The sequence below is a fragment of the Schistocerca gregaria genome, chromosome 3 (genome assembly GCF_023897955.1).
Source record: "Schistocerca gregaria isolate iqSchGreg1 chromosome 3, iqSchGreg1.2, whole genome shotgun sequence".
NCBI lineage: Eukaryota > Metazoa > Arthropoda > Insecta > Orthoptera > Acrididae > Schistocerca > Schistocerca gregaria.
In genome coordinates this window covers 384063755-384077799 of record NC_064922.1, presented here as the reverse complement: position 1 = coordinate 384077799, position 14045 = coordinate 384063755, and the positions used below count along the sequence as shown (strand labels likewise).

The 14045-nt window shown below is 46.8% G+C and overlaps 1 protein-coding gene across 1 annotated transcript in view; it reads left to right on the top strand.

Moving 5' to 3' along the window:
- LOC126353999 (slit homolog 2 protein) overlaps positions 1-14045 on the top strand; it is a 1283043-nt gene that overhangs the window by 1080389 nt on the left and 188609 nt on the right. The window contains exon 6 of the mRNA XM_050003305.1: positions 12601-12781. Within this exon, the coding sequence (XP_049859262.1) occupies positions 12601-12781 (181 nt within the window). The remainder of the gene's footprint in view (positions 1-12600; positions 12782-14045) is intronic.

Below are 14045 nucleotides of genomic sequence, written 5' to 3'. Positions count from 1 at the left end.
CAAAATTTCAATACTTTTCTGGACCAGGCCCGACATTTTATGACTTATTCATCCAAGTTCTGAGTAAAATGCTCCTGCCGAACTTTTTCGAGGTAGAACTGTTTAATGAATATAACTGTTCCTGTTTTAATAACTGCTTCTACAGTACATACAACATCTCGGTGTTGAATTCTTGTGAATTTTTCGACAATATGCTTCTTGGTTTGGTGAGCAATATGTTCGAAGACAAAAATATGCTCGAGGTTGCAAACCCTCCTCCATCGGCCACTGTTACAAGAATGGGACAACTCTGGGTCACGTATTAGTTTTAAACCCATTCACTCGGCCCACTATTCTTGATGGATAGGTAGCAATGTGTCCATAAGATACTGAGTTACAACCATCCAGTCACCAAAATTGTTTACAAGCTGTAGTAGTAAATGAGGAAATGAATTAAATTCCCTCGTCGGCTGCAGTTGCACGCTGAAATGAATTTAGTGGCAAAAAGTGAAAATTTGTGCCGAACTGGACTGGAACTCGGATATTGCTGTTTACAAGAGCGGTCGCCTTAGCCGTTTCGGCTGTCCCCGCAAGCTTTCCGACGGACACAAATTACCAGCTTGTCGCATACTACTTACGTAGCGCCCCCTGTCTACTATATTCATTGCTTGAACATTACACCGGGTTCCTGCAGGAGTTCGAGAGAGAGAGAGAGTATATTCGCACTGAAATGACCTTAATGGCTATCAAGTTGTATACATTTATGTGAGGCGTCTGTTCTTTTGGACGAGTCCAAAAAAAGACACAACACGTATATAAATTTAGTAGTAACGTTTGTAAACACTGAATGTTTTAAGATGAAATGCAGTGGCCTGAGGAAAGTAGCCAACGAAGATGCGTATGACTGGAGATATTTCGACGTTGTTACACAGGAGCAGCGGATCGGAGCTAAACACCGGAACTGACAACTCATAATAAAGCAATGCCTTCAAAACGTGTCGCAAAAACTATAATTTATTACCTCGGCCGTTAATTTATATTTTAAAATACGTCCTGTTTGTACTGGCGTTATTACGAGCTGTCACAGACACCCCATTACTTACTGTTACGCTTTTTTATAGCTGCACAATGAGCTACTCTGTCTCCATTGGAACAAGAGAGACCCGGGTATTTGCTCGCAGCCCGTGCCGGGTGACATACGAAGACGGAGGCGTGTGTGTCCCTGCGGAGATCTTAATCCTCACGGCTTGCCGCCAGGCTCCCCACTAACTTGAATTAATCTGAGGCCCTAATCCGTAGCTCCACCACTCACCGGCAGACTAATTACGCGACAGGTCGGAGCAAGCGCTGCGTGTTCCACTCGGCTCCTGAAACCAGCGCATATCGGCGACTGATTGAGGAGTGGCTGTCCGGAAACACTTTGGCACCCAGCCTTCGACGTAATGGGGCTATAAATAACAGATTTCCGATCCGGGACACGCCCTCCATCTCAGCGATCTGCCAGCAAGAAACCCACTCCCGGGAAAGAGAGTTGAGGAATGGTCCTATTCAAAGGGCAGTGACTTTTCGAAGTAATCGAAGACAAAGATATCGTCTACTAAGACCTGACTGATTGAAACGATTACAGCGATCTGTGAGGAAGGAAAATAGCCTGAGCAACGGCGAAGCGAACGCGAAGGTCGTCGTAAGCTTCATTTCACTTCACTACCGGAATCGTCCCAGCCGACAAATCACTGTAGAGACTTCTAGCAGTGTAGAACAACTGAACTGAAAGCTCAAGATTTTTCTGAGTATGTCTCGTTCCGCATCGAAGAGTTTTCAACAATCCTGAGCGCTGAACATTGTATAAACGAGTAGCTTTTGATAGTCTTTACCTCGAACAACCTTCTAATCTGTTATGCTGACCTACACTTCGTCCCCCATTTCATCTATTTCTGCTCCTGATAGTGAAGGCTAGGCAGTCGATAAAATCCAAAACGTTGGCCCGCATCTCGTGGTCGTGCGGTAGCGTTCTCTCTTCCCACGCCCGGGTTCCCGGGTTCGATTCCCCGCGGGGTCAGGGATTTTCTCTGCCTCGTGATGGCTAGGTGTTGTGTGATGTCCTTAGGTTAGTTAGGTTTAAGTAGTTCGAAGTTCTCGGGGACTGATGACCATAGATGTTAAGTCCCATAGTGCTCAGAGCCATTTGAACCATTCTGAACCAAAACGTTGGCGGTCTGACTACGTTGTTTTAATGACACCTTTCCTAAATCGTTTTTGTAAGTGAAACTAAATAAGCTTTTAAGACTTGCTGCTTGAGGAATGAAAATCTTCTGTTTACTACAGTGGTAACATGGGCACTGTAATGGGGAACCACAATCCGTTATCGCTCCTGCTTCGATGTTTGCAGTAAATACTTCCAATCAAGAGAGACTGCTATCACGTTCACGTGTTAGCTATGTACAGAAACAATGGATGTTAAATCATCCATATGCCAATCTGTTACTTTCTTCTGCGCAATAACTTATATTGTTTTCCATTGACAATGAAAATGTTTCAAGACTTTCTAGGGCTGCGTGCTGAAAAGTAATGCCTAAGAATTATTATGTGAAAGATCTTAAGGCGTTTTAAGTAAAACAAATGTTATTAACAGTCTTCCATATCATTCTTCATGTCTACATATTTGCATCTTCTGCCACTAGAGAAATGCGAACTGTAACGAGTAACAAGGCAGAGCGTAATGTAACCATGTAGGTGCTTGACAGCGTTCTGTAATCGAGTTTTGAACGCGAAGAGTTCGTCCACACATGGGGCACTTCAGCATGACAATGCCGGAGCACACACGAGCCTTGCGACATCTGCAACAATCCCGCGCCTTGGGTTCACAGCCATCAATCACTCCCCCACACAGTCGCGACTTGGCTCCATCTGTTTCCAAAACTTAAAGATCACCTTCGAGGACTTCACTTTGATTGTGATGAAACGATGCAGGCAAAGGTAAGGTTGTGGCTCCATCAACGAAGTAAAACATTATACAGTGATGGAATCAACAAACCGGTCTCTTATTCGGAGGAATATGTTCGACTCATGTGACCGTGAAATAGTAGACATGGAGAATCACGACGTAGACTGCTTGTAATGTTTGTTTCATTTAAAACACCCGACGCGTTTTCACATCAAAAAATTCGGAGGCATTACTTTTCAGCACGCCCTCATATGTTAAAAAGCTATCCAGTTTCCAAACAGTAATACACTACTGCCCATTAAAATTGCTACAACACGAAGATGACGTGCTACAGACGCGAAATTTAACCAACAGGACGAAGATACTGTGATATGTAAATGATTAGCTTTTCAGAGCATTCACACAAGGTTGGCGCCGGTGGCGACTTCTACAACTTGCTGACACGAGGAAAGATTCCAACCGATTTCTCATACACAAACAACAGTTGACCGGCGTTGCCTGATGAAACGTTGTTGTGATGCCTCGTGTAAGGAGGAGAAATGCGTACCATCACGTTTCCGACTGTGATAAAGGTCGTATTGTAGCCAATCTCGATTGCGGTTTATCGTATCGTGACATTGCTGTTCGCGTTTGTCGAGATCCAATGACTGTTAGAGGAATATGGAATCGGTAGGTTCAGGAGGGTAATACGGAACGCCGAGTAGGATCCCAACGGCCTCGCATCACCAGCAGTCGAGATGAGGGGCTTCTTATCCGCAAGGCTGTAACGGATCGTGCAGCCAAGTCTCGATCCATGAGACAACAGATGGGGACGTTTGCAAGACAACAACCATCTGCACGAACATTTCGAAGACTTTTGCAGCAGCATGGACTATAAGCTTGGAGACCATGGCTGCGGTTACCCTTGACGCTGCATCACAGACAGGAGCACCTGCGACGGTGTACTCAACGACGAATCTAGGTGCACGAATGGCAAAACGTAATTTTTTCGGGTGAACCCAGGTTCTGTTTACAGCGTCTTGATGGTCGCATCCGTTCAAAAATGGTTCAAATGGCTCTGAGCACTATGGGACTTAACATCTATGGTCATCAGTCCCCTAGAACGTAGAACTACTTAAACGTAACTAACCTAAGGACATCACACAATACCCAGTCATCACGAGGCCGAGAAAATCCATGACCCCGCCGGGAATCGAACACGGGAACCCGGGCGCGGGAAGCGAGAACACTACCGCACGACCACGGGCTGGTCGCATCCGTGTTTGGCGACATCGCGGTGAACGCACATTGGAAGCGTGTATTCGTCATCGCCATACTGGCATATCACCCGACGTGATGGTATGGGGTGCCATTGGTTACGCGTCTCTGTCACCTCTTGTTCGCATTGACGGCACTTTGAACAGTGGACGTTACATTTTAGATGTGTTATAACCCGTGGCTCTACCCTGCAAAACCCTGCATTTGAGCAGGATAATGCATGAGCGCATGTTGCAGGTCCTCTCGGACCTTTCTGGACACAGAAAATGTTCGACTGCTGCTCCGGTCAGCACATTCTCCGGATCTCTCACCAACTAAAAACGTCTGTTCAATGATGGCCCAGCAACTGGCTCGTCATAATACGCCAGTCACTACTCTTGATGAATTGTGGTATCGTGTTGAAGCTGCATGGGCACGCCATCCAAGCTCTGTTTGACACAATGCCGAGGCGTATCAAGGCCGTTATTACGGCCGGAGGTGGTTGTTTTGGGTACTGATTTCTCAGGATCTATGCCCCCAAATTGCGTGAAAATGTAATCACATGTCAGTCCTAGTATAATTTCTTGGTGTAGCAATTTTAATGGCCAGTAGTGTAGTTTCGAAGTAACTAACGCAAAAGTTTAAAGCCTTTTTGAAGGGCTGTGATTTTCCCGGAACAAACATTTCGTATATATACGGAGCAGAGCCGAATGGGCAGAATTTCTGGTGGCAATGCGGGAAAAAGGACTGCCATAAGGCATTTTCGGACATCTATGACCCGGCACCTGCGCACTAGTGGCTCGGAAACGGAGAAGTTGGTCGACTTATCGCCTGCATTTATGGAAAGTGGCTCAAGGACGGTGAAACGTCGATTAGCGACACCTTGTCACAGACTGTAGAAGTCGGAAGTTTACCTACTGCATAACACTGGATATGCGGCGTTTCGTGGCAGATCTGATGACAGAGTACAGCGCAGGAGCAGGCACAAGTGTATCGTGGCACATCGTACGGTTCCCGTTGCTGAACGTAGGGTACGCATGAAACGATCCTTTCGTGTTCCCATGTTGACCAAACGGCATCGTCATTTGCCACAGTTTCATCGAGACCCGACCTTGGATCAGATATCTTGTTACACCACGTCGACGGATGAGTCCAGATTTGCCGCCGTTTTCCAGCCGGGCGGCTGCTCGGTATCTGCACCACGCTACAAGCTGGCCGGTAGAGGTAATAATACGGTGGCGAGTATATTCGTCTTGGTCTCCAAAGACGCTGTAGTAGTAATCGAAGGCACTATGCCAGTTGTGGGCTAAGTGGACATTATTGCGGACCATCTGCATCCCTTCGTAGTTGATGCCGTCTCTGACAGGTATGAAATCATCCGGCAAGTTCGGCAAGATCACTGTTCGCGCCGCAAGGCCACAAACGTCCCAGAGGGTTTCAGAAGCAAGGTAGCGGAATCTTGTTGATGTCTTGGTCTGCACATGTTTCACACCCGTAACTTACGGGAATTGCGCAGTCTGTTTGTAGACATCTGGTGCCACTTCTAGATATCGTTATATAACGTTTCTGGAATGTGACACGCTAAGTCCAATTAACGTACATTGCAGTCTTGTATCCGGTGTAGACAATGCCACAGCGGTATGGGTAGCTAGTTGAAGAACAGCGGGTCCTTCTTAGGACAGGTGAGCCGCGGCGAACTGGACTGGTAGCGGCGACGACTGGAACTCTGATTGGTTCTCGATGAAGCTCTCTCAGGAACAGTCCTCCAAACGCACTCCTTTGGTTAAGCCACCGAGTGCGGCTTATATCCTAGTGGTTAGTCATACTAAACTCCGCGCTATTTGTTCCACGTGTTAGAGACCTCTGCAATAGGCCGCTAGAATTTGCTGGTGTACGAGGTGCATTCAAGTTCTAAGGCCTCCGACTTTTTTTCTAACTAACTACTCACCCGAAATCTATGAAACTGGCGTTACTTCTCGACGTAATCGCCCTGCAGACGTACACATTTTTCACAACACTGACGCCATGGCAGCTGCGAAGGCTTCTTTAGGAGTTTGTTTACCACTGGAAAATCGCTGAGGCAATAGCAGCACGGCTGGTGAATGTGCGGCCACGGAGAGTGTCTTTCATTGTTGGACTAAGCCAAAAGTCACTAGGAGCCAGGTCAGGTGAGTAGGGAGCATGAGGAATCACTTCAAAGTTGTTATCACGAAGAAACTGTTGCGTAACGTTAGCTCGATGTGCGGGTGCGTTGTCTTGGTGAAACAGTACACGCGCAGCCCTTCCCGGACGTTTTTGTTGCAGTGCTGGAAGGAATTTATTCTTCAAAACATTTTCGTAGGATGCACCTGTTACCGTAGTGCCCTTTGGAACGCAATGGGTAAGGATTACGCCCTCGCTGTCCCAGAACATGGACACCATCATTTTTTCAGCACTGGCGGTTACCCGAAATTTGTTTGGTGGCGGTGAATCTGTGTGCTTCCACTGAACTGACTGGCGCTTTGTTTCTGGATTGAAAAATGGCATCCACGTCTCATCCATTGTCACAACCGACGAAAAGAAAGTCCCATTAATGCTGTCGTTGCGCGTCAACATTAATTGGCAACATGCCACACGGGCAGCCATGTGGTCGTCCGTTAGCATTCGTAGCACCCACCTGGAAGACAGTTTTCGCATTTTCAGATCCTCCTGCAGGATTGTGTGCACAGAACCCACAGAAATGCCAACCCTGGAGGCGATCTATTTAACAGTCATTCGGCGATCCCCCAAAACAATTCTCTCCACTTTCTCGATCATGTCGTCAGACCGGCTTGTGCGAGCCCGAGTTTGTTCCGGCTTGTTGTCATACGATGTTCTGCCTTCATTAAACTGCCGCACCCACGAACGCACTTTCGACGCATCCATAACTCCATCACCACATGTCTCCTTCAACTGTCGATGAATTTCAATTGGTTTCATACCACGCAAATTCAGAAAACGAATGATTGCACGCTGTTCAAGTAAGGAAAACGTCGCCATTTTAAGTATTTAAACAGTTCTCGTTCTCGCCCGTGGCGGTAAAATTCCATCTGCTGTACGGTGCTGCCATCTCTGGGACGTATTGACAATGAACGCGGCCTCATTTTAAAACAATGTGCATGTTTCTATCTCTTTCCAGTCCGGAGAAAAAAAAAATCGGAGGCCTTAGAACTTGAATGCACCTCGTACTTGCTTCGCCTGGCGTGTCGGCCATCCTGTGTAGCTTGCTTTCTTTGACGGAAGTCTGGCTTCCAGGAGTTAAGACTCACGGCCATACCATGAACAAGAACTCCTGCAGTGCCCTGCTCGAGGAAGTGAGGATACTAGATCCAGCTTCGCAATTCATCTACTCCTTAACAAATTTGTTACAAATAATACGATGTTTCTTTTCTAAACCGCCAGCTCAGACCATGGAACCAATACTAGACATAATAATCTTCACAAATACTTAGTCATTTATCTTGGTCCAGGAGGGTTCCATTATTCAGGAACACACATGTTCAATAACTTGCATCCATACATAAAAAGTCCAAGAGAGACGTAAGCGATTTATTGATGGCCAACTCCTTCCACTGCACTAACGAATTTCTTTGTGGAGCCGAGTGATGTACATACACTCCTGGAAATTGAAATAAGAACACCGTGAATTCATTGTCTCAGGAAGGGGAAACTTTATTGACACATTCCTGGGGTCAGATACATCACATGATCACACTGACAGAAACACAGGCACATAGACACAGGCAACAGAGCATGCACAATGTCGGCACTAGTACAGTGTATATCCACCTTTCGCAGCAATGCAGGCTGCTATTCTCCCATGGAGACGATCGTAGAGATGCTGGATGTAGTCCTGTGGAACGGCTTGCCATGCCATTTCCACCTGGCGCCTCAGGTGGACCAGCGTTCCTGCTGGACGTGCAGACCGCGTGAGACGACGCTTCATCCAGTCCCAAACATGCTCAATGGGGGACAGATCCGGAGATCTTGCTGGCCAGGGTAGTTGACTTACACCTTCTAGAGCACGTTGGATGGCACGGGATACATGCGGACGTGAATTGTTCTGTTGGAACAGCAAGTTCCCTTGCCGGTCTAGGAATGGTAGAACGATGGGTTCGATGACGGTTTGGATGTACCGTGCACTATTCAGTGTTCCCTCGACTATCACCGGAGGTGTACGGCCAGTGTAGGAGATCGCTCCCCACACCATGATGCCGGGTGTTTGCCCTGTGTGCCTCGGTCGTATGCAGTCCTGATCGTGGCGCTCACCTGCACGGCGCCAAACACGCATACGACCATCATTGGCACCAAGGCAGAAGCGACTCTCATCGCTGAAGACGACACGTCTCCATTCGTCCCTCCATTCACGCCTGTCGCGACACCACTGGAGGCGGGCTGCACGATGTTGCGGCGTGAGCGGAAGACGGCCTAACGGTGTGCGGGACCGTAGCCCAGCTTCATGGAGACGGTTGCGAATGGTCCTCGCCGATACCCCAGGAGCAACAGTGTCCCTAATTTGCTGGGAAGTGGCGGTGCGGTCCCCTACGGCACTGCGTAGGATCCTACGGTCTTGGCGTGCATCCGTGCGTCGCTGCTGTCCGGTCCCAGGTCGACGGGCACGTGCACGTTCCGCCGACCACTGGCGACAACATCGATGTACTGTGGAGACATCACGCCCCACGTGTTGAGCAATTCGGCGGTACGTCCACCCGGCCTCCCGCATGCCCACTATACGCCCTCGCTCAAAGTCCGTCAACTGCACATACGGTTCACGTCCACGCTGTCGCGGCATGCTACCAGTGTTAAAGACTGCGATGGAGCTCCGTATGCCACGGCAAACTGGCTGACACTGACGGCGGCGGTGCACAAATGCTGCGCAGCTAGCGCCATTCGACGGCCAACACCGCGGTTCCTGGTGTGTCCGCTGTGCCGTGCGTGTGATCATTGCTTGTACAGCCCTCTCGCAGTGCCGGAGCAAGTATGGTGGGTCTGACACACCGGTGTCAATGTGTTCTTTTTTCCATTTCCAGGAGTGTATTATTAGTCATATAAAACAATGTCAGTAACATATGAAATCTGATTACTGCACATATTCAGTACAGTAATGTGATCAGTGTAAATCAATACTGCGAACCTCTTTCTGTTTGTTGTTGTGTGGCTATAAAAGACTAAAACTTGGCATGTGCACCCCAGTATATTATGCGTTTACACTTTTGAATCAAGTTTGTTGAAAATTGACCCATTCTACATCCATGACGACCATTTAACATAGGATCTGTGGAAGGTACATAAGGATATGTCCTTGTATGGTTCTGTACCACCTTTTTCCCCACGAACAGGTACAGATACTTCAAATACTGTCTACGGTCTCTTGGTAGATAAACAATTCAAGCTTCTAACTCAGTGCAATGAAAAGATACGGCAGTCTGTGGAAACCCCCTTCCCTCAGGAACAGGTAGAGGTATAAAGTTGAAATATATATGAATTTCTAAGGTCTACGGTCCCTAGGTGGCATAAAAAACTCAAGATCCTACAATGAAGAGCCAAAGAAACTGGTACACATGCCTAATATCGTGTAGGTCCCCCGCAAACTCGCAGAAGAGCCGCAGCATGACGTGGCGTGGACTCGACTAATGTCTGAAATAGTGATGGAGGGATACGACATCATGAATCCTGCAGGGCTGTCCTTAAGTGCGCAAGAGTACGAGTGGGTGGGGTTCTCTTCTGAACAGCAAGTTGCAAGGCATCCCAGATATGCTTAATAATGTTCATGGTGGAAGGGGGGGGGGGGGGGGTTGGTGGCCAGCGACGGAAGTGTTTAGACTCAAGAGACTGTTTCTGGAGCCACTCTATAGCAATTCTGTACGTGTAGGGTCTCGGATTGTCAATCTGGAATTGCCCTAGACCGTCGGAAATGCACAATGGACTTGAATGGATGCAGTTGATCAGACAGGGTACTGTCAGATCGAATCTGCAGGAGTTCCAGATCATTCCAACTGCACACGCCCCACACCATTACAGAGCCTCCCAAAAAAAGTTGAAATGTGTGTGAATTTCTAAGGGACCAAACTGCTGAGGTCATCGGTCCCTAGACTTACACACTACTTAAACTAACTTATGCTAAGAACAACACACACACCCGTGCCCGGGGAGGACTCGAACCGCCGGCTGGAGGGGCAGCGCAATCCGTGACAAGGCGCCACAGAGCCTCCACCAGCTTGAACAGTCCCCTGCTGACATGCAGGGTCCATGAACTCATGAGGTTGTCTCCATACCAGAACACGTCCATCCGCTCGATACAATTTGAAACGATACTCGTCCGACCAGGCAATATGTTTCCAGTCATTGACACTCAAATGCTGGTGTTGACGGGCCCAGGCGAGGCGTAAAGCTTTGCGTCGTGCAGTCATCGTGGGTACACAAGTGAGCCTTCGGCTCCGAAAGCCCATATCGTTGACGTCTCGTTGAACGGTACACACGCTCTCATTTGTTGATGGACCAACACTGAAATCTACTGCAATTTGCGGAAGGGTTGCACTTCTGTCGCGTTGAACGATTCACTTCAGTCGTCGTTGGTCCCGTTATTGCAGGATCTTTTTCCAGCCGCATCAATGTCGCAGATTTGATGTTTATCGGATTCCTAATATTCACGGTACATTCGGGAAAGTCCCCCTCTTCATCGCTATCTCGGAGATGCTGTGTCCCATAGCTCGTGCGCCGACTATAACATCGCGTTCAAAGTCACTTAAATCATCAAGATTGTAGCAGCAGTAATTGATCTAACAATTGTACCAACACTTGTTGTCTTATACAGGTCTTGCCGATCACAGCGTCGTATTCTGACTATTTACAGATATCTGTATTTGTATAGCCAAGCTTATATCAGTTTCTTTTGCGTTTAAGTGTAAGTCAATAAGTCAATGCAATAAAGAGAGACCGTTTGCTGAGGAAGTTAAAATATACAGGGTGTTACAAAAAGGTATGGCCAAAGTTTCAGGAAACATTCCTCACACACAAATAAAGAACAGATGTAATGTGGACATGTGTCTGGAAACGCTTACTTTCCATGTTAGAGCTCATTTTATTACTTCTCTTCAAATCACATTTATCATGGAATGGAAACACACAGCAACAGAACGTACCAGCGTGACTTCCAACACTTTGTTACAGGAAATGTTTAAAATGTCCTCCGTTAGCGAGGATACATGCATCTACCCTCCGTCGCATGGAATCCCTGATGCGCTAATGCAGCCCTGGAGAATGGTGTATTGTATCACAGTCGTCCACAATACGAGCACGAAGAGTCTCTACATTTGGTATCGGGGTTGCGTAGACAAGAGCTTTCAAATGCCCCCATAAATGAAAGTCAAGAGTGTTGAGTTCAGGAGAGCGTGGAGGCCATGGAATTGGTCCGCGTCTACCAATCCATCGGTCACCGAATCTGTTGTTGAGAAGCGTACGAACACTTCGAGTGAAATGTGCAGGAACTCCATCGTGCATGAATCACATGTTGTGTCGTACTTGTAAAGCACATGTTCTAGCGGCACAGCTAGAGTATCCCGTATGAAATCGTGATAACGTGCTCCATTGAGAGTAGGTGGAAGAACAAACTAAAATGAGCTCTAACATGGACATTAAGCGTTTCCTGACACATGTCCACATTACATCTGTTCTTTATTTGTGTGTGAGGAATGTTTCTTGAAAGTTTTGCCGTACCTTTTTGTAACACCCTGTATATCACATACTAAGGTGTTGGCGGTGTAAAACACTCAACCTTCTAAGTCAATCCAGTAAAAGGTACGATCTTTTGTGGCACATATTCTGATACTCGCAAACTCACTCATCAAAACCTATAGATGAATTACCTACAGCCGCGTGGGATTAGACGAGCGGTCTAAGGCGCTGCAGTCATGCACTGTGCGGCTGGTCCCGGAAGAGGTTCGAGTCCTCCCTCAGACATGTGTGTGTGTGTATGTCCTTAGGATAATTTAGGTTATGTAGTATGTAAGCTTAGGGACTGATAACCTTTTTATGATATGTCCTACATGTCTGAGTGTCTCTTCTGTATGAATCTATGGAGCAAAATGTATATCACAATGTATATCACAGCCTGCCCGCTGGGTACCTCTTATACTACCTGTACCTGGAAGACAACAAAATTGACACTTCCCTTTTGCATTACCACTGTACTACTTGGGCTTGGGATCCAACGATATCGACATTATTCAGGTCGTTCTGCAGAGTGTGTCTAGTACTTCCATCTTAGACATGAATATTTCTGTGAGTTATGCTCCGTTTCACAGAGACCGTAGACTACCTCTGTGTAAGAAGCAACAAAATACATATTTCCGAGAAACGTTCACCACACGCACCTGGGAGGTAAACAGTCTCCACGAGATGTGACTCTCCGTTTTCTGTTGCAGAGAACCTGCAGTACCTGCGCCTGGGAGACAACAACATTCACACGGTGCCCAGCGAAGCTCTGCGTCGCTTGCACCGCCTCCGCCACTTGGACCTCCGCGCCAACAACATCAGCTCTATCTCTGACGACGCTTTCTTGGGTTTTGGTGACACCATCACATTCCTGAACCTGCAGAAGAACGAGTGAGTACACAATTCATAGCTTTTTCAATTTCATTTCGATTCTTATGAGACAGACAGTGTATCTTCGTATCAAACTGACAAATTTTCAGAGTTCACCAACAGAAGAAGATTATACTGAAGACAGTCCTGCTATTTATCAGAAAATATTTTATCTGCAGCAGATTCCCGTAGTAGATCCGAAGGTAGAAGGAGTACGAAAGCAAATTTCGAATTTCCATTTGCCTCTTTTTTACGTGTTAAATGCATTTCAACGTCTACCAAACCAATTTAGTCTTACATAGTACTTGAATGCTGATAAATTGTGATTGTCATTAAACATGGAAAAAATTTTAATATTTTTTTCAAACTACTATTGAACAGTGTTAAAGAACGTTGAAACAGAAGAACTATGTTATTTACAGCTCATGTGACGACAATTTGAAACAATTTAAATACCACTCAAATGTTTGGTGAAATGATTTGCCTACAGGAAACAAAAACATGGGTTTGGAGAAACATTTGAGACGCCTTAGTATGATACTTAATGCATCGTGTATGTATGAGGTATCGACCGAGAATGCACATTCTCTTTCCTGATATTTGAAGGATTCTCTGTTGAAAAAGAAAATTAGGGAAAAAGATTGTAGGAGCTTTTTACACCTTCAGGCAGAAATGATATAAATATGCCAAGGTCACACAACAGCAGACGGCACGGTTTACATAGTCCATCACACAACTACAGGAGGAACATTTATAAAACTGACAAACTGAAGGGACATATTACCGGCTGGAAATGAAGGAAGAAGGATCCTATGAACGCGTGTCCGGAAATGGATTGTTGCCATTGTGGGTGGCGCTGACCAATAAAAGTTCCTCTGGCCGCATGCCGTGTGTTCCTTGTGCGTTGTTGCCGGCCGGAGTGGCCGAGCGGTTCTAGGTGCTACAGTCTGGAGTCGCGCGACCGCTACGGTCGCAGGTTCGAATCCTGCCTCGGACATGGATGTGTGTGATGTCCTTAGGTTAGTTAGGTTTAAGTAGTTCTACGTTCTAGGGGACATATGACCATAGCAGTTAAGTCCCATAGTGCTCAGAGCCATTTGAACCATTTGAACCTTGTGCACCTTGTGCGTTGTAGGCTGTGTGATTGACGCAGGCTACTGTAAACAACAGAATGGTGTGGTATTCATGTCGGGGACAAGCCGAAATTGTGTCTGTGTACGACCAAGCCGAAGAAACGGTCCAGAGGCAACACGGCTATACCAAAATAAGTACTCTCACAGACACG